We start from the raw sequence: 26,410 nt of genomic DNA, 5'->3' as shown, positions 1-26,410 counted from the left end.
TAACTATCTTCCTTAATCAAAATATAGAACATTCCAATCACTGCACAGTCTCCTAATGTCCTTTGTAGGCATATCCTTGAATTCATTCAGTTGATTTTGGATTTTAGACCAGACCAGATATCTGACTTCAGAAACTGGCCCCTTAACTGTTGTGCCATACTGCTTTTCTAAAGGATGGCTGCTTTTCCTTACATTTACTAGAGGATAATGTCTACTGTATTTGTACATTAATTAATTAATTATTTTTGGTTGGTATATAGGCTACAGATAATTTAACAGAGTCATCACTCATCCGGAAGCCTTGATTCCTTATATTCTTTTCCTTGACTTAACATATCTAAGAGGTAGTCAGGTACTTGCAAAACATTTGAAACATCTCATCATCCTTGCCTGCCAGTCATTTTGGGGAAAAAATTATTTCATTCAAGAAGCATATATCATACAGTGTTTGGTGTTTAGTTGAGTTGTATACATTATAATTTTTAATATTAAAAGTGTTTTTCGTTAACATGAATGTCATCCTTAATTCTGTAGAGTCCTGATTTCTTATGCAGAGGGTGAGTTTTTACTGCTGCCTTTGTATATCCAGTCCTTAAAATGTGTAATTATAAATCTTGTGATTTTTTTCCTTTTCTAGGACTTTTCCAGATTTCTCAGAATAAAGTGGCAGTTCTTCTTCTAGCTGGTGGTCAGGGGACAAGACTTGGTGTTGCATATCCCAAGGGAATGTATGATGTGGGTTTACCATCCCACAAGACTCTTTTCCAGATTCAAGCAGAACGTATTCTGAAGCTCCAACAATTAGCTGAAAAATATCATGGCAACAGATGCATCATTCCATGGTAAGATATGTCTCATGGAAGAGTGTTTAAACATATGTTAGTTTATAATATTCATAAGCAAACATTTTATTCATAAGCAAAAGTATTTCCTGATTTTTTGGAGATTAGCATACTATATATTAAAAGTGATGGATTTTCTAACTAAATCACTGTAGCTTTTCACTCAGCTCCCATTTCTACATTCCTACTTGAATACTGTTGGATGGTCAATAGAGTCACTCAGTCTAGATGCTACATAGTGATAATTTGTAGAATTTTTGATTGAAAATCAATTTCTGAAATATGAAGAAATTATTCATTTTCTCCATTGCTGTGGAGAGACTCTATACCAGTCTGACTTATACCTCAGCCTTTTTTTTTTATCCTCCTCTGAAAGGATTTCAGGGTCTTTAATGTAGTGCTGGGTATTTCATGGCAGTGTGGCTTGACTTAGTGTTCAGTCACTGCTTTGAGTGCCCAGTGGGTTCACTGCATCCTGAAACCTGTGTCCTTATGTATCACGTGATCTCAGCCTCTAAAATCCACTCCTCCCACATTTCTGAAAGTGCCTCCTCATTTTTTTGCTGTGGATAGAGGAGATTCTCAATCACTGTAGACTGAGTTCTCAGGGGCTACCTCGACCAGCATGAGTCTCCCAAAAACAAGAGGTTGTAGAAATTCTGCTCTGTTTTTTAACAGTTTTAGCTCTAGCTATTTAAGAATATTTTCAGCGGGAAGCCAGCCATGTGTTTGAGATCCCTCACATCCCTAATCTTGTTATCTCAGCCCCCAATGACCAACAAAAGCTCTGCTTTATTTAAGCATTATGTTTGGTAACTACTTATTGCTGAATTCTCAACTGTTAGGAGGATCTTTGAACTCTGCCTGGTCCAAGCCCTGCTTCCTGTGCAATAGCTTGTATTCCAAATCATCAGGCACCCCAGGGAAAGGCAGCTGCATAGCCCTAGAAGTCTCTGAAAATTCTTGCTGTCTTGAATTTTCGTTCCATCCCCACTGCTTCTGTAGCTCTCTGAAGCCTTAAAAATAGGCTTTTTGTAATTTCCCCAGCTTTTCTAGCCCTTCTCCACACAAATACTGGCCTGCTGTGACTTGTTTTTTCATCTTGATTCCAATGGAGATTTCTGAGGGAGATCTGTGTTCTAAGTGGCCAACATCTATTAGAGCCCTGTCTCTTCCTGTCATGTTGGCTTTTCTTCTCTTTCACCTCACAGTTCAGTTTCTGTTCTCCTCTTATGTGAACAGGTTAGCCCCCCTTTTTTGTCATCTTCTAATTATGCCCAAATATTTTTCTTTAACAAAATTCAAAGTACCTGGGATAATATGTTCAACAGACAGGTAATTTACTGTGACGGGAAATGATATAATTTCTCTATGTATGCATTCAGTACATATTAAGCTGAGTTGTTGCTTCGAGGTGCTAGGGATGCCTCAGTAGCTAAAATAATTTGACAACAATCTCTGCTTACATGTAGTTGAGATCTAGCTAGGGTAATAGCTATTGCAGTCACTAATTGTAGTTTTAGAGAGAATCTTTTTTTCTCCTTTGCCACACTGGTATGGGTTGGATTTTTGTGACAACAGAGAGTATAATTACACTTTTATGATTTTTTTCTTGTATGTAGAAGAACTGGGAGGTAGGCCAGAGGTGTGGTGGGTGAGAAAATTTGCCAGAGATGATTTGCAGAGACAGAGTGGGGAGCAGAACAGGCAGATTTACCAAAATACTCTACCGAGGGGAGCAGCGGGCGGGTCAGGAGCGGTCCATTGCAGCATATGTGTGTTAGCTCTCTGGCTGGGGATTGAACCCAAGCTACAGTGCTGATAGTGCTGAGACTTAACCCAAGGGCACCAAGGAGACCCCTGTACTGTAAGATTTTAATGGATTCAGAACAGAGCCCAGATACTATTTCAGAATTTTAACATAAAGAATCACAAAAAAACATTAGAATGTTTTACAGGTATTCTTGTTTAGAATACAATTTCTGTAGAGTTCTAAAATGTTTCTGTAAGATAGTTAAAGTATCTCTGTGGTACTGCATGCAGTCTGTATGCTTAATAGTGGTGCATAGATTTAGCTTAACTTAAAAAGACTGATGAAGTGACTGGATAAAATTCCCTTTGGGGAGCAGCCGATGCCACCTTATTTTGGAAAAGGTTGAAGACATGCCCAACATGAAGTAGGGCTCTCAAATTTTCTTTAGCGTAGGAAATAGATGCCCTTTGATTTGTGTGCCCTGCACTTAGTGCTATTGCTTAGAAGATCTGCTTTTCTCTTGCAAGGTATATAATGACCAGTGGCAGAACAATGGAATCTACAAAGGAATTCTTCACAAAGCACAAGTACTTTGGTTTAAAAAAAGAGAATGTAATCTTTTTTCAGCAGGGGATGCTGCCTGCTATGAGTTTTGATGGGAAAATTATTTTGGAAGAGAAGAACAAAGTTTCTATGGCTCCAGGTTTGTAATCATGCTTTTTAATAGTGCCTACAAAAGTAGTAATACAAATTATTAAAATTTTCTTTTCTTTTTTTTTTCATTTGGTGATTTTGATGATAGAAAGTAATATTTAAAAACAATTTTTTTTTTTTTGCAATTTGGCAGTGATTTAAAAAATATGTATGAAAATTCCCAGGGGTGAAAGAGTTAAATTTCTATACTTTTATAGTTATCTGTTCCAGAAAGCAGTTTGATGAGAGTGGGAGAGTTCATTTTCTTTACCCAGTGTTTAATATGCTGTAGTGTTTATGGCTATATTCTTTATTGTAATGAAAAGTTGGAAACCATTTGCTGCTTAAATTAGAGACTAAATTATAGTTTATGTGTAGCAATAATTCTTAGGTACTATTAAAATAATTGTTTGGAGACATTAAAGTGGCAAGATAAATCACTTGGGGAGGTTAAGTAAGGAAATGAGCAATACAGAACTCCATCACAGTATGATTAGAGTGTAGCTTGCGTAACTCAAATATTGCTTGAACACTAGCTTGTCTATGGCATCGCTAGGATTGGGCAGTGTCCTGCCCAAATGACCATATACAGTGACTCTTTGTACCAGTCAACTAAAAAGTAGAGATATTCACAAATTCATACCTACATGGGTCTGTACTTGCAGGAAAGGCTTAAAGGAAGAAACATTATTAACTGGTGCTCTGCAGACACAGGCTTTTATTTTAATGCTTTTTCTGTTTAATTCTTTTCAAATGGAAGAATTTACCATTCTTAATTTTATGAAATGGTCTAATTTTTTGGTCAACTTTTAAGCTGTGGCTAAGGTGGTTGATGGAAGAAATACACTGAAACAGCACTAAAGATAGATAGGGAGAGTATAAATTTAGTTTAAATCAATATAGACCTTCATCTCACATGATGTGGTATAAAATGCTCACATATTTTAATTTTTGAGATGAGTGAAATTGTTGGATCTATAAATACAAAGTTAATTTGAACCAAACAAATGTTAATAATAACTTCAAATGTTATGAAATAAGCATTGCATAATAACAACTTGTATTCACAAATCTATCTTGTTAGAAGGGTTGAGTTAAAAAGAAAAGCCTGGCCTTTGGGGTTGCCTGGTCCCACATTAATAGGATTATTATGTGCATACTTAAGCTTAATTACCTTTAAAACCATGTAATATACTTTTTTGACACCTGAATCTTTCATTTTGGCTCTGTGATGTGAAACTGGTTTGCAGAACTCTTTAGTTTGGAACCTTCACAATGGATTTTGGTGTGCTGCTAATGGTTGTTTTCTTTGACCTAGATGGAAACGGTGGTCTTTATAGAGCTCTGGCAGCTCACAATATTGTGGAAGATATGGAGCAGAGAGGCATCTGGAGCATTCATGTCTACTGTGTTGACAACATCCTGGTAAAAGTAGCAGACCCCCGGTTCATTGGGTTTTGCATTCAGAAAGGAGCTGACTGTGGAGCCAAGGTAATGCTCTTCTCAACTACAGCAATGCTTTAACCTCATATTTCCCTGACACCTATACATTCCAGGAGTCAAACTGACCTGTTAGGGTGATCTAAATATTTTGTAACCATTCATCTCTTTAAAGTCACTAAGCTAGCTACACCATATGTGCTTTTTTCCCATAAGCTGGTAGCATTTGATTCTAGAAATAATGTACATTTATCCATTACAAGTAAGAGATTAAACTACGTGAGGATGATTTGTAGCTGAGAAAGTGAAAGTGACATCATTAGATCTGCAGTGGATTCACTAATACCAAGTTGTTATTTCATCAGATTAACCTAGTTATTTCCTATGACAAAGTTACTGGAGAAGCAGGTACAAGAAATATTGTAGAAATAACAGATTTAGGACCCTCCCTGGTGGCGCAACAGGTTTAAGCACAGCACTATGAAGTGATCCCCAGCCACTGTAGCATGAGTTTGAGTCTGGCCAGGGTGGTGATCCACATGGCACAGCAAACCTCTCCTGACCTGCCCGCTGCTCCTCTCATCAGTGTATTTCAGTCACTGCTCCCTATTCTGTCTCTGGTGAACAATCTCACCCCCCCAACTCTGGCCTATACTCTAGTTCTTGTATGCATAAATAAATAAAATCTTAAAAAAGAAATGGCAGATTTAGACTTTGGGCGGCCTTTGACAGGCTCTCTCATGATAGTCTCATGAATAAGGAGGAAATCAATTGGAGATAAGCACAATTTAAAGAGATTGACAGCTGCTTGAATGTCCACAGGTAAACTGACGTTAAGATGCAGGGAGGTTTGTAATGTCATATAGCAAGTTTCTGACCTTGATAATGTTCTTTTCAACATTTTTTAGTTGCATAGATGATAATATAGGAGACATACTTTTTTTTTTAATTTTTTAAAAAGATTTATTTATTTATTTGTACAGAACTGGGGTACAGGCCAGAGATGAGGAGGGTGAGAGAATTCACCAGAGACAGAGCGGGGAGCAGAACAGGCAGATCGACCAAGTACACTGCTGAGGGGAGCAGTGGGCAGGTCAGGAGAGGTCTGCCATGCCATGTGGTCGCCTCCGGGGCAGGTGGGAATCGAACTCATGCGGAAGTGTCTTTAGCTTCTTAGTGCAGTGCTTTAACCCGCTGCGCCACCAGGGAGGGCCCAGGAGACATACTTTTATGGTAGCAAGCAAAACACATATTGTGGAATAAAATAAACAGGAAATGTGAAAGACCTAGAAAACACTGGAAAATTTAGGAATATTAATATAAGTAAATATTACTTTCCAGGAAATCCTTAAAAGCATCACTTTCCCCAAAATTAAAGCAAAGTTCTTATCAACATTCCAATGAGATTATTTTGGGGACATTTGACAAAATGATTATAAAGATGGATAGGAAAATGTTGGTAAATGTTGATCTTAAGGAGGAAAGTGTGGTGGAGACAGGAGAAATCAAAATGAATTTAAATAAAAAGTAACTAGAAGGATAGTCTGGAAACCAGAATAGAATGTCAGATTAGGGACACAGAGTAGAACAGTCACAAGCAAAATCTTTGTACATAAAAATGTATTGTATAAAGATATAGAATAAAGATAACTGCCTAAAAATAAATATCTTTTATCCAACATTTATACCAAAATTAATTACAGATGAATTATAAAGTTAAATATTAAAAAATGAATGTTAGACTAAAATTTAGAATGATTTTATAATATATACCTTAAAAGAAGACCTTTTTTGCCAAAAGCAAAAAAATAGAAGCTTTGGGTAAAAAAATGGATTGCATACAAATTTGAAATACCAGGATTTAAGAAGAATCCTGCCATTAAATACATGTTATACCTTTGGCTGGATATTTCCTTGATAAAAGGGTTGTATCTCTCAAAATTAATCTATAAATATAAGTACAAACTCATAGACAGAAGCTGAGTCTTAAATTTGCTTGTCTAAAGTTTTCAGAAACTAAGCTGATAGACCTAATAAGATTCCACTTGATTCTAGAATTAAGGAATGACATAAGACCTCTGTCCAATAGTCTGAGTATCTATATTGCATTGTATTAACTACTGATAGTAATAGTGTATTGGGCTGTAAATAGTGTCTAATCTTAAAAAAAAAAACATTTCTGACTTTGTTCTCCTTGATGTCACTCTTTGTTATAAAACAGAAACTTTCATTTTTTGCTGAGTTTTAGAAACATTTTAAATTCTATATGATAGAATTGTTGAACCTGGAAGGGGACTCAGAAATTACCTAGTAACTTGGACCTCAGCAGTGAGAGAAATGGGCAGCCTGAGTTCTATTGCTAATTAAGTTCCTGTACCAAGGTTCCCATCACATTAGTATTACCAGGATTAGAATTCATTATGTTAATATTATATCACATTACAAAATCAAACTCTTTAGCTTAATGGGTAGAGTTTTTTTTCCTGTCAAGAATCTTTACATTGGTTAACTAACTGTTGAGTGTACTTACCACACAGAGGTACAGTGTAACTATAACCTATCATTCTCTGCCAGAGGTCCTCTGGGACAAATTCATTCTCAGCCATGGTGACTCTGGGGCTTATAATAAAGTATCACTCATTGTGTGAATGAATAAATATTTTGAGGGAACTGAAATATGACTGGGCTGATATATTTTAAAAACCTTTAGGCCCTCCCTGGTGGCGCAACAGGTTAGGACACAGCACTTCAAGCTAGCCACAGCCGCTTCAGTGTGAGTTTGATCCCTGGCCCCAGAGGTGACCCACATGGTGCGACAGACCTCTCCAGAACCACCCGCTGCTCTCCTCAGCAGTGTACTTTGTCAGTCTGCCTGTTCTACTCCCCACTGTCTCTGGTGAATTCTCTCACCCCCCGCACCTCTGGCCTATACCCCAATTATGTATGCATAAATAAATCTTAAAAAAAAACTTTTAGGATAAATAGAAACTATAATTATATAATCTGCTCTCTTATTTTTTTATTTTAATAAAGACTCAAGATATTAAAATATGTATTTAAAAGCAACTAAATTAAGGAGTGATTCATAGTGTGGTAGTAGAATTCTTTGTAGTACTTCTTTAATGGACTTTTGTCTCGGCAAATTACATATTTTTATGGCCAGAGAGCCCTGAGAAAAAATTTCTCAAAGAGCCAGTAATTTGCAAAAGTACAAAGGTAAAAGGTAGGAACTATTGTTAATTAAAAACCAGTTTGGAAAACAACTATATTAACTTTGAGGCTCAAATATTATTTTGAACTCAACTTTTCAGGATTTAACTTGTGGAAAACTGAATATATCTCTATTTTGCACTGTATATATTTATAAATTGACCCCAACCTAGTGTAGTTTATAACTGTTTTCTATTATAATCTAGACTTTTATGTATTTGGAGGTGCAAAGTGTCATAGATGTAATCCTTTCATTGGCAATTTAACACTTGTGCAATGACAGATATGAATCTGCTTTTTTTATTTTCCATTGACTGGTTGGGAGTAGGGATATATAGAGGTGATTGGAAAGTGAACCGTGTGTGTGTGTGTTTAATGGATTGAGAGGAATCTACCCTAAAATCTCTGCCTCAGAGGATATGTACCATAGCATATATGAAGTGAAGGTGGTAATGAATTGATAAATGGGAATTGCAAAAAGGCCCATAGCTGACTTAAATAATTTTGTTGTATAATGTTTCCCTCCAATTTGTTTCAGTTGCTTCGTACAGAGTTTTTTCCCCCTGAATACTGTGCTTCTTTCAGGAGGGCAGACAGTGAAGCTACACAGTGGGCTGCTTGCTGGTAGCCCTGTAGCCCTGCAGCCCTGCCTCAGAGCTAACTAGCTGCCTGTATCTGTAATTGCTGCATAAACCAGCTTCTCAATGGTGCTTTTACAGGTCTGAAAGAAACATCTACTGTGTTTATTTTGATAAATCAGTTGCTGAAGAAAGATTTTTAACTTTATTGATGTCATGTATATTTAGGATAGACTTTTCAAACTGGGGTAAATTTTTTTCTGAATATTCTGAAGTATACTGAATTGTTAATTGACCAAGACAAATAAAACAGTGTCTTCAAGTAGTTTTTATTGTTTGTTTCTCTATTGAATATTCATCTTAACTTTGATTATATATTAGTGTGTCATATGGAGTTCTTTGGTAATTTCCTTTTAAGCACTTAATTTAGGGCTCTGATACATGGGATTAGGATGTTGAGGTATCAGGCTCACCTCTGAGATTTTCAGAATAATTACATTATCTTACATTTTTCCTCAGGCTCAGTATACATCTTTTTTCTAGTCTGGGGACACCAGCCTAGACCCATCGATGGATTTTCAAATCATTGGCTTTCACACTTTTTAAAAAAGCATAGACTATCTTACTTGAAACAAAAACCTACTTTATGCAGCAGATAAATAGGAGTGAACTTCCCTGGTTGGAGCGTCAGTGGGAATCCCATGACCTGCCTACCTTAATACTCCTACCTCCAAGCCATATCTTAGAAAACAAGTAATATTCTGTACTTTTTTCAATGAAGTAATGATTTGGGCAGTAGAAAATGAGACATTGTCTCATGAATTTCAGTTATTCTCAGAGTAATTGAGTGTGATTAAAGATAAATAGATAAAAATAAAAGAGATTTGGGGAATATAAACTCCTCATTTAATTATTCCCAGTCCACTGTGAGGTGTAATGGAATTTCTTATCCATCTTATGTTAAAGTCAGACAATAAATAGGAAGGAAACAATCTACCTCATTTGTATGTATGAATACGTATGTCAAAGAATATTAAGATGACTAGGTCTTTGTCTAAGGTTAAAGATTTCACTTGACTTAAGGACAATGTAAGCAAAATTGTAAATGCAGCCTTTAAAAATGACAGACCTCCAGTGTAACACTGGTTAAACGTCTTCCTTTTCTGTTTTTTTTCCTTTTGTGAGTAGGTGGTAGAGAAAACGAACCCTACAGAGCCAGTTGGAGTGGTTTGCCGAGTGGACGGAGTATACCAAGTAGTGGAGTACAGCGAAATTTCTCTGGCAACTGCCCAGAAACGGAGCTCAGATGGACGACTGCTGTTCAATGCTGGGAACATTGCCAACCACTTCTTCACTGTCCCGTTTTTGAGAGATGTTGTCAAGTATGGACAAGATGGGGGCTTTTTACTTTTTACTTTTAATAATCAGAAACTAAGTCACTTGAGAGGTAGGCAGACACCCCAAGTTCATATCCTACAGCATTCATCATGTTTCCCGAGGATCACCTTTATCAAGTGGATTTTATCTCTCCTTTTAGTTGTGTTTAATAAGCTACAGCACAGGTTTAGCATCAAAGGTCCCATTCCCAGTACATTATCTGAAGTCCAAACAAAACATTTCTTCCTTTTCTCTCTGCTCCCTTCAGCTGTGTTTGGATCTCATGAAGCAAAGTGTAAGATATTAAATGCTTTCTCTATCACAGTTGGAAACTTTAAAAAATATGAAGATGTCTACCTGACATCTGAAATCAGAATTTCTGTAGGTGGCAACAGGGCATCTGTATTATTAGATTGCTTCCCACACTACTTAATTCAGCTGGTTCCTAGATTAATATTTAGGAACTAGTGCATTGGAAAATAAAGAAAAAATAACTTAAGACCTGGGTGAAATAAGCATGGGAGTGCTACTAAGGGTAAAGGAACTGTTTATACCTACTCTTAAATGAGGGGTATTCCCACTGAGGCTTCACTTGATAGCCTTTGCACATTTAAAGATGACTGTTAACTCTTTAAAACATTGCTCATCTTTGCTTTAGAAACTAATCAACTCCAGTACAAATATAATTCCTATTCTGCTGGTTGTGGCTGTGTTATTAATTCATTCATAGTAATTATTATTATTCATGTTGTCAGTCTATGCTTGAAGGGATCCCACTTGGGAAAATTAGGCAAAGAGAGGACTATCATATAAAAGACCTAGAAATTTTAGGTGGGACATTAATGTGAGTTTGGTATGTATATGTATTAAAATTTAATATAAATATTTAAAACAATAAATCATTATTTGATTTTTTTAACTTAAGGAAATAGAGAAATCTACTGTACATTCAAATATGAACTAAAACTTAAATTCCTTTGCTTTGAAAATCTTAGTACTGGTAGTTGATGCTTTTACACCTGAGTATGATTATCAGATTTTCTGTTTTTTAAATTTGGAAAGTGATTATTATTTTTTTCCTCCTTAGTGTTTATGAGCCTCAGTTGCAGCACCATGTGGCTCAAAAGAAGATTCCATATGTGGATTCCCAGGGGCAGTTAATTAAACCAGACAAACCAAATGGAATAAAGATGGAAAAATTTGTTTTTGACATCTTCCAGTTTGCAAAGTATGTTTTGAATGGCACCAGTATAATTAGATGTATGTCTTGAAGGGTTGCTTTGTACTCTTTTTAGGCAAAGCTGTTTTCAGGAAACGTTTGATAGCACATTAAGTCCAGTCATTTTGATTGAAAGTATGTAGTCTTAATTCATCAACACTATCTAGTATAAAGAAGTTGAGATAAAGAATTGGAATTGGCCCATCTTGGGTTTTAGGATGTCTTACTGATGAGTAATGTTTCTATGGCATGCTTTTAGATTATATAGTTCTCTATAAAAGTTCGTGTTTGATGTTGAAAGACATGTTACAAAATTAGAACAATATGAAAATGCAGAAGACAAGCAAGCTGTGTAAGAGTCTCATCCATATATACTTATAAGCTGTCTCTGCCTGTTTTTTTTATTTCCTCCCTAGGACAGCTAAGGTGATCTAATTTTTTGTTTTAAGATTTATGCTTCTGAGCAAGATGAAGGGTTTTATAGGTGGGGGTGTAAGATATTTCTCATTTTGCATTGGAGAATTCTAACTTTATGTAGTCCAGAGATGAGTGGTATTTCTTTCAGCATTCACATAAAATTGGATTAAGACAGTTATTGATGACTACAGGCCTGGCTCTGAGGAGAGGAGTAAGAGCTGTGTCTGCAGTTTTATTCCATTATACAGCAGCCTTTCTATGGCTCCTCTCTAGGAAGTTTGTGGTGTATGAAGTATTACGGGAAGATGAGTTTTCCCCACTGAAGAATGCAGACAGCCAGAATGGGAAGGACAACCCCACCACCGCAAGGCATGCTTTGATGTCCCTTCACCATTGTTGGGTCCTCAATGCAGGGGGCCACTTCATAGATGAAAATGGGTCTCGCCTTCCAGCAATTCCCCGGTAAGTCAGTATTTCTTTTTGTATGTAAATCCTTCCTTAGTTTTTCCTCTTGCACTTCTTTTTCCTCTTTGTAATGTATTAATTCCTAGAACTTTCTGAAAGAACAAACACAAATGTTGATATAGGCAGCTTCTGACTTAAGTTTTGCCCATCACAAGAAAATGATAGCTTTACTTCTTAAAGAGGAATCAATTCCAAATTTCTTGTCTGGCTACAGCTCCATCTTATCAGTGGGTTATTCCTACTGAATAATGGTGAGAAGGTGATTCTTCTGCTGCACCATATGATTAAAGCCCATCAGCAACGACCCTGCCTTTGTTCCTGTGGTGTAAACAGCACAGCTGTGAGGACTGGGCACTGCTGACACTTACCTATGAGATTTCCAAGAGACCCACCACTGATAGTCTTGTCTGCAAGATGTAAACCCACCAGACCTTTCCACTGGGACACGCAGGGCTCTGAGGGAGGTGCTGGCAAGGAAGTGAGTGTTGCTCCTTCCAGTGATATTCAAGCTTTAGAAATACTTTGGGTTCTTAGAAGTTTAAACAAAATATCTTACTAGTGGCTATTCAAATCTGAGAAAAAGCACTTTATGTAAAATATTTAATGTTATGAAAAGCACCTAGAGCATCGCCCTTCTAAGTCATTTGATATTTCTGTACTTAGGTTAGAAAAAAAAAATTCTGCCATATAAATTTATATTTCTATTTTTTATGCTTTTTTCATTTTATAAATATATTTTTTACATTATTCTTCATTTTGTACTTTTTTTCATCTCAGTTGTAATCCCCATGGACTTCCCACCACCTCTTCACCCGTGTGCCATCACCATAGTCCTGTGTGCTCTTACCACTCCCATAAAGATCTTGTTCCTCTCTCCTTCCCCAGAGGATATCTCTGGTTTATAGTTGTTAGTTGATGTTCTTTTCACTTTATTACAATTACTATATATACTATATATGTGTATATATATGTGTGTATATATATATATATATATTCCCCCAATCCTTCACACTCTTGCTATGAGTGAAACCATCTGGTATTTTTCTTTTTCTTTTTGGCTGTTGGATACAATGACCAGTTGCATGACAAAAACACTAGAAAGCCTTGGTAAGTGCTAGACACTGGGCATTGGAAGTTACTAGGGAATGTGCATTTTAGGAGGAGGCGCAGTAGGACAGGACACTGTCTCACAGTCCAAGGCCACCTACAGGTCTGTCTTGTCGGCAGACTTGCTCTGTGGCAGGTCCTCACGCTTCATCTTTGGCCATTGCTTTTGTTGTTTATCTCTCAGATCACCTTTGCCAAGTTTATAATTTAGCCTATGTACATGCATTTAGTCACATATATTTTGCAATTCCACTTCATTGTTACTGTTTGATTTGTTTCCATTCCCATTAATGCTTATTTATTCCTACATAGCAGTGCTACAAATGGGAAGTCAGAGACCATCCCAGCTGATGTCAATCACAAGTAAATATACCAGCCTGTCTGCAGTGCATGGTGATGGGGCTGTGCTTCCCTCCTACTAACTGGCATTGTAGTTTAGTGCTCTGCGTTTGGTCTTGGGGGGATGGTGAAGTGTTGGTGGGTGTACTGCTTGGTGGCAGAGCTCTGTCTGGGTGACACTAACTCAGAATCTCAGTGCATGGTGGAAATGGGGAGCATGCTTACTAAAGAGTCTGACTCTAGGTATTTGAGCCTGCGTTGACAGTTTTACAAGGGTAGGTAAGATTTAGAGTATGTTACAGTCCTGGAGATGAAAATGTGGAACCCAGTGTACCCTTTATTACATATGCAAAAGCGAGATAAAAGTACCATTATGAAGATGTTAAGAATTGAATAGGGACTCTCAGTATAAAGGCTTAACTGCTCCTGACATAGTTGATGGCACTTAATGTGCTGAAAATTATTCTTTTGATATTCTCATACTAAAAGCTCCCCTCTTTGACCTATCTGTGTTAATTTTGGTCCATTATGATTCTGCTTCTAAAGATGGTCACTTTTTGTCTTAATGATAGATAGTTTCTAGCTAGAATAGCACATATCCTCTGCATTGGCAGAGTTTGATCAAGCCATTATCTTTCAGCTAAAGAGACAGCTTGATAATCTCATGGTACTTCAAAAGTTATTTGGTTCAGATTGAATTTTAAATTTTTGGAATGTGTGTACAGGGTAGAGGATCTGGAGATGGGAATTATCTCAGGATAGGATAGCAGTGTGTTTCGTCTGTGCCACTGGAGACAAGTCCCTATAAGTGTCAGTGTCGCTTCCCAGGACCTAGACTCAGAGTTTTGTGACTTGTTTCTCATGCTGTGGGGACTGGTATGCAGGGCCCTTTGTGATTTTCTCTTACACATCATTTCTAATACGTAGAAGCAAACTGCTTTTATAATTTAATACATTTGCCCTAATAATAATAAATTTTCACCTTTCTCATTGAACCACAGATTTTAATCTGAAAAGTGAAATCATTTCTTCATTTTACAACTGAAATTAACATCCCGCCATCTCAGTTAAATACAAAACATTTAGAACTTTTCATTCTTATTTGAGTTTTTTATTTAGTGCTTTCATCCCTACCATTTGCTCATTTTAGCTATTTGTAAAATAGTTAGTCTGAAATCAAAGTTTGGCCCTAAATGAGATAATAATTTGGAAAGTTCCTGTGGAAATACTTAGCACTAAGGGTAACCTCAGGGAGTAGAACAAGATTACCTAAAAGTAAGAGATGAAAAGAAGTGTTTGTATAAAAGAGAAAGGAGCAGCTTTGAGGTATTCTGTAAAGAAGAAAGCATCCTTTGACAAAGTGACATTTTTCTCTTTCACCTTACTAAGTGTCAGCCACCACAAAGCTGTTGGGGGACCACGCTGTTACTGGGCTAATGGGCAGTCTTGAGGTTTTTTATTCAGTGAGGGCAGTTTCTGTCTTTCCCTCTCTAAAGTATCGCACTTTAGTTATTGAAGTCCACTTTCTTAGTTTCTTGGCATATCCTTGAGGTACTAACAGAGAAGTTATACTTAATGTCAGCCATGTGTTCCTCAGGTTCAAAGCATCTTCTGATTTAGGCATAGCCAACTCCCTCGGGCTCAGGTAGGATGGGCCTATGTCTTATCGGTGGAATAGGCCTTACTTGTCTGTCAGATTAAAAGGACCCTGAGCTGTTGCAGAGGGTCTGGACCAGCTTCAGTCCTTTGGATATAGTTTGGCACCAATCTGGAGGGAATACATAGCCTATTTTTTAATTTATCTGTTCTCTGATATTGTCTGTTATTTGTCTACACTCATAGCTTATTTATTCATTCAGCCAACAAGCTTTTTTGTAGCCTACCCACAGACCTGTAAGTGCTGAAGTAGCTTCTTTTAGAAAAGTACATCTTTTCTTAGAGTCTGTTGGGAGCCTCAGGTTGTACATGTAAAAGTTAAATAACATCAGGCCTTGTAAACTTACAGGTCTGTGGGTAGGCTACAAAAAAGCTTGTTGGCTGAATGAATAAATAAGCTATGAGTGTAGACAAATAACAGACAATATCAGAGAACAGATAAATTAAAAAATAGGCTATGTATGGTAAAAATCATAATTACTCTCAGAAGCAGGGAGTACTGGTATCTTAATACATTTACTGTTTTAAAATAAGCTATTAAGAGCAATCAACATGAAATACAGTGGTCCAGAGAAAGCTGGGGCTTGAGCTAAATCTTCAAAAGGGTATGATTTTGGATAGTGGTGAATGATCCATACTGGGTGCAGTGGTCTTGGCTCAAGGGGACACTGGGAGGGCAAGTAAGTTGTAGGATGTAGAGTCTCCTGCTGGCCTAACAATTCTATTCAGAGGAAGCTGGTCATGGCTGAACTCAGAGGCCCTCAGACTTATTCGTGCTATTGAAGCTTCTGGCCACACATTTGGTAAAACAAAGGCTAGCTGTGATTTGTGACTTTAAACATCTTAAAAACTTGAGTTTTGAGAAAAATAATATAGAAACTCAGTATTGTAGGTGGCTGTACATGTTAGAATCTGACCTCGGGGAAGCAATGTTGACTTTGGCCTCATGCTCACTTGGGTGCCTTCTGCTTTAACTCTAGAAAGGCACATGGTGAACATACTAGAGAGGCAGGCACTTTGAAACCTTGAACAATCAGCTCACCTGGAGATTTGGCTATACAGAAGGACATGTATTGAAAATAGTTTAACTGACCTTAAGAACTACTGTCCAATAGGAGTTTTGCAGGGAAAGAAAGGGTGTATATTTGTGCTATTTGAGTTGGTTATCATTAGCTATCTATGGCTGCTAAGAACTTAAAATATCGTTATTACCAGCACATTTAAAGTTTATTTGTTTAAGCACCAATACCTAGTGACACTGAACTGGACAGTGCAGCTTTAGAGTGTTTGTCAACTTTAGTTTGTAATTCTGACCAAGTTACGGTGAGAATTAAAGTATGAAGGATTCCAAGCATCTAGCAGTAGGTATAGGACATAGTTTATACTCAATAACAAATTATAAATTGTAACTTGTAAATGATAAAGAAATGAGACGTGCATTAGGAGGTAAACATACTGATCTTGAGGAAGTGCTCTGAGGAGTACTTGCTTCAATTAGTGTCTCTTGGACCTTGAGGATTTCATGTTGTTTAGAGACTTAGTGATCATCAGGGTAGGCTGTATACTGTTTGTTTATCTAGAATAATGTTAACTGCAAGCTTCTCCAAGGAAAGTTATGGTCTATATTTAAAGTCTGACAGGTAACATGGGCAGAGAGATCTTTAACACATGCTTTTTTCCTTAGCTTGAAGGATGCCAATGATGTACCGATCCAGTGTGAAATCTCTCCTCTTGTCTCCTATGCTGGAGAAGTAAGTTTGCTTGGCTTTTTCTCTGTTCTTTTAAAAGAAAGATTCTGATACTCTTTTTAATGTAGCGTTGCCCTTAGAGAAGATGCCACATTTTCCAATGACCTTGCCCTGAGGCATTTCTCTGGGGAATTAACTGAGAAACAGCATGGTTCTGAGTCTTTCTCTTGAGAATTCCTGTTAGCACTCTAGAGCTGTTCCACAGAATGTTTAGTGTTTAATTCATTTCACTTATACATTGAACTGCATGAACTTACAAAAAATCAGCCTTGATTTTTAGATAGACCATCTGACTTTTTTGGATGCAATTTAATTTTGTTCTTTATACTTAGAACTCTTTTTTATTATTATTATAGTTTATTTTTACATCATTTAGTGCCTTTTCCATCTCAGTTGTTATCCCTGTGGGCTTCCCATCACCAAATTATCAGTGTTCCATCATCATGGTCCCATGCACTTCTCCCTATCCCCTACCCCCTTTCTGATTCCATTCCCCACTCCACCGCCATAAAATGTGTCTGGTATATAGTTGCTCATTATTATTCCTCTATCCCACCTCTACCTCCAGTCCTTTATACTCCTGCTGAGTGAAACCATCGGTATTTTTCTTTTTTTTTTCTAACTTATTTCACTAAGCATGATCCCTTCCAGCTCCATCCATGCTGCTGCAAAAGGCATGAGTTTATCTTTTTTGATGCTGCTTAGTATTCTTACTTTTAAGACTGGGGGTATATAGGAGTTCCTACTATTCAAATATGTAATATTTCTTCCGGAGGACCTTGTCAGGTGGCTTACTTGGAGCATTAGAAATGATAACCACCTTGATTAGAAAGTTAACTTGGTTGATGATTGTAAGAAGAATGGCTATCTCATTAACTTTAGGCATTGTGATATGATATGATCAGAATTATACTTCCTTTTTGTATTTTTATGCTTCTATTAATAGCTTATTAAGCCCCAGTTTAAAAATATACTAAATAGATTTTATAGGCTTTCAAATTCTATATCTCAACCCAACTTCTGTTACTCAGCTTTTAAGTCAGTATAGACGCTAAGCCCTATGTTGTATAACTTGTGTTTTATTTTAACCCTTCTTCTAGGGGATAGAAAGTTACGTGGCAGATAAAGAATTCCATGCACCTTTAATCATTGATGAGAATGGAGTCCATGAGCTGGTGAAGAATGGTATATGAGTCAGATACCAAGTCTCACTAACACAGGAATAGCTTTTATTTTTGATATCCCGACTGTGAACCTACAGGACCTCTCCTGGAATACTCGAGTTTGAATATGCACAGGGTTTTATTTTATTTGTTGACCTCTTGTAACTGCTACATATTCCCTCAGATCCAGATGACTGAACTTCAGAAGCATTTTTATGGTTCTCAATTCATTGAACACTATTTATATTTATCAACTGTATGATTCCTCTGCCCTGTCCCCAGCCCCCAGGCCAAGGAAACCCATTGGCTCACCAGGAAATTTTCTTCAGCTTAAGTATAGTCAGTTTGACATTACTTTACTTGGAACTGGAAGCATTTGCTTTTGAAGTTGTACATAGTGATACTATGCCATTGTACATGTCAAAGGTTTCTATGGTACTAAAACTTTGTTTTATTTTATCAAAAATTAAACTTTTTAAAGAAAATAATTGGACAGTAAAATAAACTTCTTTTTGTCTCTGGAGTGTCAGTTGTACCTTGATGAAATTTCCATTGGAAACTTAGAGAATTTAGAGCTTCATGGTATTAGGTAGCTCCTGCTGTTTGAAAGTTTGTTTGACATACTTTCACTTTCAGGAAAGACCTACATTGATAACTTTTTTACTAACAGAAAGAAATCCAAAGAGGATTTTGCTTTTATGACAGAAGGGGAAAAGCAAAAATGGTATCGGGCTTGCTTTTGCGGTAGCAGCTGCAGAAGCAGTGGCATCTTGAGTGTTAGTCACCCCAGCAAGTCCCTTCCCTGATCATCCTGTAGTCTGGGTATCATCACTTTCCTGCCTTTCCTCAGTGTGGGTGTCATTCTAGGTTTGCTGTCATTTAGTAGGCTATTTTTTTGGGTCCAGAAGTATTAAAAAATGTTTTCATATAAATTAATAATATTGCTTCTTTGCTTTATGCCATTTTGATTAGAAAGGTTTCATAGGAATGTTCTGACTTTTAGATAGTGGGGAAACCTGTAATGTATAAAAGAATCAAATGTGACCAAACAGAATGGAACCAGAAGAAACCATCTTTGGTGTGACCTCAAACTCTGGTGCCAGCTTTAGCATTATATACTTTCCCGTCCTGATTTCTCACTGCCTACCGTACTTGTCTGACAAAATCATCTGGTCTTGATGACTGATTTGTGATTATGAAAAACAGTGAATTTCAAACATACAAAATAGTAGAGAAAACAAGGAACATTGGTTAATCCTATTTCATTTGAATCCCACCCCCACAACTCCACTGAGTTACTTTAAATCCCTCCATATTGGATGTAATACTAGGTATTTACACTTAAAAGTACATTTTTTTTATTTAGAATTCTATTTTATACATTTTGGAAAAACAGTTTTGGATATTTCTGTTAAGGTATATTTGAGCAGATTAACATTTAAGTCTTTGGACTTTGAGTAGGTTTCCCTTGATAAGGTAGGTGGGATTCATCCAATCAATTGAAGGCCCTGAGACAACACAAACAACATGAAACTGCCTGCAGATATCTTGGAACTTGAATCACAAAAGTGGCTCTTTCTTGGGTCTCCAAATGACATCAGAACTCTCAAAACTCATAAATAAAAAGCCAGTCTAATTTTAAAAAGTGGACAAAAGATATGAACAGATCTTTCACTCGGAAAACATATTGGTACCAAACAAGCACATGAAAAGATGCTCAGCATCATCATGCATCTTATGTTAAATATTCTCATGTTTGTATTTTTATGTTATTGGTGTTTTTCATATTTTACTTTTCAATTGCTTTCTGTTTACATTTTGAAATGCAATTTTTTTATTCTTTGAAAAAAAAAAGATGCTCAATATCATAATCAACAGGGAAATAGAAACTAAAACCAAAGTGAGAAGGCACATGACATGCCTATTAGAATTAAAGGCCATCCACACCACATTGGCAAGGATGTACAATGCTCACACATTGCTGGTGCTAATATAAACGGGTGCTGCTATGTTGGAAAATGGTTTGGCAGTGTCTTGAAAACTTAAACATAAATTTAGCAATAATGTTGGGGAAAAGGAGTTAATGCACAAAGAACACATACTATATACTATACCACATACTGTATTCCACTTACATGGTGGTCAAGAATCTACGGAGGAAAATGTCAGAATAGTAATATTTATGGTACAAATTATCTACTGAGCTAGAAGCACAAGGGAGGCTGCTGAGTGATGAAACTTCTGTATTTGAGGCCAACAGTAGTTATAGATGGTCTATAAGTAAAAATTCATCCAGCTGAACATTACCATTTATTCACTGTATTCTTTGATGTTATATAGCTCAATTAAACAGAAAAAAATAGGTATCTTAGTCTATATATTTTGAAGTTGTAAATACATTTTAAAATAATTTTCTGGTCAAGGAGAATGTCTAAACAGCTTACTTAAGATTCCATAACTTAGTAGGGGACTCTACAAGATTGAAATCCAAGAACTCTAAAGTCCTGCTTTTAATCACTTTGTTATCTGTTTCCTACTATACTTTATTATCCCAACAGCATTTTGAAAATTACTGATTTACCAGCACTAGCTTTAACTTGTGGAAGGATAAAGAAATGAGATAATTGTGTGCTGCTGTTCTTAAGCTATCAGGATGAAAAGGAATGGGAAAAGCTGAAAACAAAAGGAGAGCAATCGTTTTCGGTAAACTTTACAATTAGCAGTTTTAATGAATGGCATCTTGGTAAGAGACTGGCTCTATCTCCAGTCTCAAAGAAGGCCTCCTAAGTGAAAAAGACACGAGACAGAATCCATAATGGATGGCCTTCGCCAAGGCCTGCTTCACAATACAATCAGGAAGCACAACATTATGCAACACCAGCCCAAGCCAATTACTGTTTTTCAGCCTCAGCTACATTTCCTCTTTATTTATAGGAAAGTGTGTGTGTGTGTTTGTAGGGAAAAGCAAAGAGCAATTCTGGGAATTACCAATTAACATTTGAGAGAAAAACTGGCCTATATTTAGCTAAGCATATTCGTTTCAGTGGAAACGTTTTTCTCATACTCTTTCACTTCCCTTTATTATATTCTAAGCACACATCTGTCCACTGCTCGTAAAAGACATACTGAGGGGGAAGTGTATTTTGGCTGTATTTGCTGTGGCTCAAGCAGTCTCTTTGCAGTCAAGGGCCTGAGGACACTAAATTCCACCCAATCCTATTTATTGGATTGTTGGGAAATGAATGGGGAATTCTTGATAACTTGCTTCTAGGGGGTTGAGAAGAAAACAACCACAGACTTGATGATTTATGTCTTGGGTTGCAGGTGGAATTTGAAAAGTTGACCCCTGCAGAGAGCAAATGTGCAAGACTAGTTGCTCTGCTTATTGGGTGTATTAGCAATCAGAGAGATGAGAGTGTCCAAGTGGTGATGAAATTAAAGGTCCATAATACCCTTTAATATCTGTCATAGACTATTTTATCCTTTCTATCCTTTTATCCTTATTTTGTTGTCCTTCCAACAGTGACACTTCAGAGGACTTGTTTCTGGAACTGTCTGGAGTCCTTTGAAATGTGGCAGCAGCCCTTGGTGCCATTGCTTATTCTACCTTAATTTGTCCCTCTGCTGGGGGGCTGCAGTAAGCACACTAGAGGGTAATGATGAAGCAGAATGTATTTGCTTGCACAAATTTTTATGGTTTGAGTTTTCATTACTTTCTTATTGTGTTTTAAACTGTTCCTGTGAGTCAGCCACCTCCCTGGGGCTGTGTCCTCTGGTGACCAGAGGCGTTTGCAGCCTTCCTTGTAGGGTTATTTCTGTGCAGTAGAGGGCAGCAGTTTCAAATGCTCAGGCAGAAGTTCCCTATCCTAGGAGACTAGGAAGAGGAGAAGGTTCCGCGGTGCTGAAGATTTGTTTATATATATGCCAGCACAGAGGCGCACAAGCCACTTCCCACTCCAGATCAGCTTTCCAGATGGGTCCTTCTACAGCCCCACAGAACCCCTTCTCCGGTGTCACCACTGTCATCTGCTGGAAGCCTAAAGGAGCACAAACCCCAGCACTTCATTTTATAGACGGCAAACGAGGGCCAAAGACTGTGACTCCCTCCGCTAGTGAAATGAAAGTTCAGACTAGATTCTAGGTGCAGGTGGTGATGGTACAGTGGGGTGTATGATTTTTGCTTCTCTTATTGAAAACAAGCCATCAAACCGTTTCTTGTATAGTGGGAAACTTAGTTCGTTTTTAAAAGAAATTAGATGAATGAGGACCATTTGACTCCAAGAGTTGGCAATGAATTATCAATGAAGAATATCATGCCATTTTCTGAAGAAAATTTAAAACAAAGCTTCTCTGTGAAGAAATATTAATGGCTTGCATAGTGGTGACCTTGGGAAGAAATGCTAAGTATATTTGTACTCAGAAAAATAGATTTAAAAAATATATCTTCTCAATAGCAGCTGCAGAGATTTGGCTTACTCTAAGATCTTTGAGTATTCTAGAATTGAGACAAAGATTAGCATCTTTTTCTTTAGCTATAAGGAAAGCAAAAATATAATACATGAAATTTATAAAAGTACTGTAGCTCAGTAGCAATAAACATACCGAGTGATAGTCTGGTCGCTAAATACCATTCTCTAGCGCTTCCTGGAAAAATAGATGATTCTCTGATCAGGTCAAGGAAAACATGCCTGAAGCATCTTGTATAGGAAAACAAAGAAAGGAACATAGAGCCGCAAGGATGGGGCGCTCCTAGTGGTCACATAGAATCATTTGAGTAAGAAAATAGTGTGGTATTGAGTTATAATCAAAAGTATGGAATCACTAATCCTGAGTCCATACTAATGTAAACAAATAGATCAATAAATGGGGGAAAACAAGCAAATCTTTCAAGAAAAATTCCAAATAAAGTAGATACTCTTTCCCCCAGGAGGTGGAGATTAATTGTGACCCATAGCCCGTGGAGGGCAGGCTGGACTTATTAACACTATTAATAGTTAACAGCAAACACCACCTTGATCAAGGGATGAAGGTCAACATCACTGTGAGTTCATGTGGATGTCACCTGGTGACACCAGAAAATGACTGCGCCTCTGTGATATACATTTGCCCAGAACTTACAACCTGGGTGTGACCATGAGAAACACCCACAAATTCTAAGCTTGAGAAAGGCAGGAAAACCACGGCAGGAGAGAACTGTCAGAGAACGATGTCTCCTCCACAGACAGAGGAAACAGCGCCATGATGATGAAATGCAGTGTGGTAGCCTGAGTTGGATGCTGGAATAGAAAGAAGACACTGATGGAGAAACGAGTGAAATCCAGACAAATCTGGAAGTTAGTGACTGACATTCCAATGTCAGTTTCTTCATTTTTACAAAGGTGCTAAGGACAGGAAGAACAGAGCGAGGGGTACACTGGAAGCCTCTGTCTTACTAGCTTTGTAACTTTTGTAAACCTAAAATTATTCCCAAGTAAGCTCAAAGGGGAACTACCATGTAGTAAAAAGAAGGGCACATCTATACTTTAGAGGGAAGCGATCTTTTACCTGGGGGCTTTTTACTGCTTTTGAAAGAAATGAATTTGTTTTCTTAGGATTTGCCAAACCAGGAACAGCTCACCTATCTCAGTTTTGTGAATTTTCCAGAAAACTACCCAGTTTTCTTTACATTTTTTTTCTGTAGAAAAGTGCTGCCTAGGCCCTCCCCGGTGGCAGAGCGGGTTAAAACACTACACTAAGAAGCTTAAGCCACTTCCACATGAGTTCGATTCCCGCCTGCCCCGGAGGAGATCCACATGGCAGACCTCTCCTGGCCCGCCCGCTGCTCCCCTCAGCAGTGTACTTTATCAGTGTGCCTGTTTTGTTCCCCACTCTGTCTCAGGTGAATCCTCTCACTGCCCCTGTACCTCTGGCCTGTACCCCAGTTCTGTATGCATAAATCAATAAATCTTTTAAAAAAAAAAAAAGAAAGAAAGTGCTGCCTAACTTACTCCCCTTAATGCCAGGTCTGAATTAGGCATACTGAATAAAAGCCCAGCATCAGGGAGATGCTAAATCATCCAAACCCAAACCTTCTGCCCCATCCCAAAAGGTTCATAGAATCCAAGCTCATTAAGATAACTTTGGAAATACGGAGACATAGAAAGTATATTTAAAGCCATTTTTTTTCTTTAATACAACTGCTACTAAGGTTGTGCATTTTCTCTCATTTATTTTTCTATGTACTTAATCTCTTTAACATTATAGTATAAACAGTTCTCATATTGTTATTTAATAATATATACATATATGTGTGTGTATATATATATATAAATATATATATATATATAAACCTGGTATTTCTTCAGGTGGGTTTGTTAGTTTAACCTTTTCCTTAGTGTTGAGTATTAATGTTTTTCTTCTAGCACTTTGCTGCTATAATGCTGTAGTACAAATTTTAAAAATATTTATAACTATATTTATAACTATTTCCTAAGAACAGATTCCCAGAAGTAGAATTATCTGGTCAAAGGATATAAATATTCAAGTTCTGACTATATGTTTTTCTATTGCTTTCCTATAGGATTTTACCACTTTATGCTTTTACCCACTATATTAATTTTCCATTATCCCTGCAATAAATTACCAGACTTTGTGGCTAAAACTATACATCTTAAGATCTTATATTACTGAGGTCAGACGTCCAGTATTGATCTTGCTGGGTTAAGAGAAGATTGATGTGAGAATACGTCCCTTCCCACAGGCTTGGGAGCAGAATCCAACTCCTTGCCCCATCAGGTGACCGATAGTTTCACAGCTGTGGACTGAGGTCCCTCCCGGCTGTGAGCTGGCTGCCCTCATTTCCGGAGGCCACTCCTTGGTCCTTGCACACAGCTCCCTGCTTTTCAGAACCTACAGTGGGATGTTGAATTCTTCCTACACTGACCTTCCCTAACTGATTCTTCTGCCTTTGGATTTGAATCTCTGATCAAATCTACAACTGTAATTTCCAGAGAAAGGGGAAGTTTCAGGTTCCCTGCCCCACCTTAAAGAAGGGTGGAGCTGGCCATCGAGGACAAGCTAGAAAAGACCTGGAGGGAAGAGAAAGACAAAAGAGTTTGAAGAGGAAATCTGGAGGAGGCACATAGAGCAGAGAGACTTGTGAGGAAGAATCTTGTTTTGCTTCTGGGCTTTGGATTTTACCAGGGACTTGGGGGACATGGAAAGGGACCTTTGAAAGAGATAGCCACGGGATGAGAGACCTGTGGGGAGGCTGACAATGGTGGCCTTTATCCTGACTTCTATTTGGTTTTGCTCATTTCCTTCCAGACTTGCCTAGCTCTTTATGGCCCCTTCTGCCCCTTTCCTATGGGTCTCCACCAGAAGGTGCCATACTCTTGTGACAAGCTTTCAGTCCCCAGTGGCCCGCTTTGAACCCTGTTTGGCTGAGTATTTACAGTGAGGGGATGTGTAACTGAGTGTTTCATGTTAACTATCTTAACTGTATCCTTTCTTTCTCTTCTCCCTGTTACACACTACTTGTATAAAAGTTATTTTCAACTGATGATCTGACATGTTAAATATGTTTGTCTTGATTCTGCAGATGACAAGCCATTTAGAGCAGGCAGGTTTGGGGTCCCGGCCAGGCATTTCGGTTGATGTCTAATTACCTTTTTTTAATTCTAAGTGACTGATTGGACCAATTTAGGACCAATCAGTCTCCCTGGCACTGAATAATTAACTAATGAGCTGACGAACATGATTGGTTCATTTTGCTTGCACCTCATTGGTCCATTACAGGACCCAGGCGCCAAATATCAAGAAGCCAGCAAATTCCTGCAGTCCTCTGCAGCTCTTCTGGAAGCTACAGGATGGCCTGGTGCAGACCAGAGGCAGCGCTTTGGGCAGCCAGTGAGAAACTCTCTGCTCAGAGCTTCCCTCTGCTCCTCCGCTCAAACGGAGCTGACACGCCCGAAGGGGCTGCCCCATAGCCCATGCTGTGTGGCGCGGGTTCAAACCTAGAAAATTCTTCACTTTTAAGGGTGATCAGACTGGGCCCACTGAGGTAATCAAGAATCATCTTCCCTAGCCTTCCCGGGTGGTGCAGTGGGTTAAGGTGTAGCAGCGTTGTAAGCTAGCCAGCGGCAGCCTCAGTGGGAGTTCGATCCCGGCCCCTCAGCTGACCCACAGGGCACAGCAGACCTCTCCTGTCTCGTCCGCTGCTCCCCTTGGTAGTGTCAGTCTGCCTGTTCTGCTCCCTACAATGTTTCCGGTGAATCCTCTCACCGCCCCTGCACCTCTGGCCTGTATCCAGTTCTGTATGCACAAATAAATGCATCTTTTTAAAAAAGGGTCATCTTCCCATCCCACGGCCATCCCGAGGTTTGTGGGGAATCGCCACATCGGCAGTCTCTGCTGCCACATAAT

The 26,410-nt window shown here is 38.0% G+C and overlaps 1 protein-coding gene across 3 annotated transcripts in view; it reads left to right on the top strand.

The window, feature by feature from the left end:
• Nucleotides 1-18,516, top strand: part of UAP1 (UDP-N-acetylglucosamine pyrophosphorylase 1) — a 30,817-nt gene extending 12,301 nt beyond the window's left edge. The window contains exons 3-11 of one of the 3 annotated variants that reach the window (XM_012729254.1): nt 638-842; nt 3,123-3,298; nt 4,607-4,779; nt 9,705-9,898; nt 10,981-11,121; nt 11,803-11,991; nt 13,417-13,464; nt 16,781-16,847; nt 17,945-18,516. In XM_012729254.1, coding sequence (XP_012584708.1) covers nt 638-842; nt 3,123-3,298; nt 4,607-4,779; nt 9,705-9,898; nt 10,981-11,121; nt 11,803-11,991; nt 13,417-13,464; nt 16,781-16,847; nt 17,945-18,037 — 1,286 coding nt within the window. In that variant the 3' untranslated portion in view covers nt 18,038-18,516. Of the gene's footprint in view, nt 1-637; nt 843-3,122; nt 3,299-4,606; nt 4,780-9,704; nt 9,899-10,980; nt 11,122-11,802; nt 11,992-13,413; nt 13,465-16,780; nt 16,848-17,944 lie in introns of all 3 variants that reach the window. The other 2 variants (XM_012729253.1, XM_004688429.2) reach the window with 2 other exon arrangements.
• The last annotated feature ends 7,894 nt before the right edge of the window (nt 18,517-26,410 follow it).

This window comes from Condylura cristata, unplaced genomic scaffold (genome assembly GCF_000260355.1).
Source record: "Condylura cristata isolate star-nosed mole 26May11 unplaced genomic scaffold, ConCri1.0 scaffold00024, whole genome shotgun sequence".
NCBI lineage: Eukaryota > Metazoa > Chordata > Mammalia > Eulipotyphla > Talpidae > Condylura > Condylura cristata.
The sequence above is the reverse complement of the archived record's forward strand: the minus strand, read 5'-3'. Positions and strand labels throughout refer to the sequence as shown.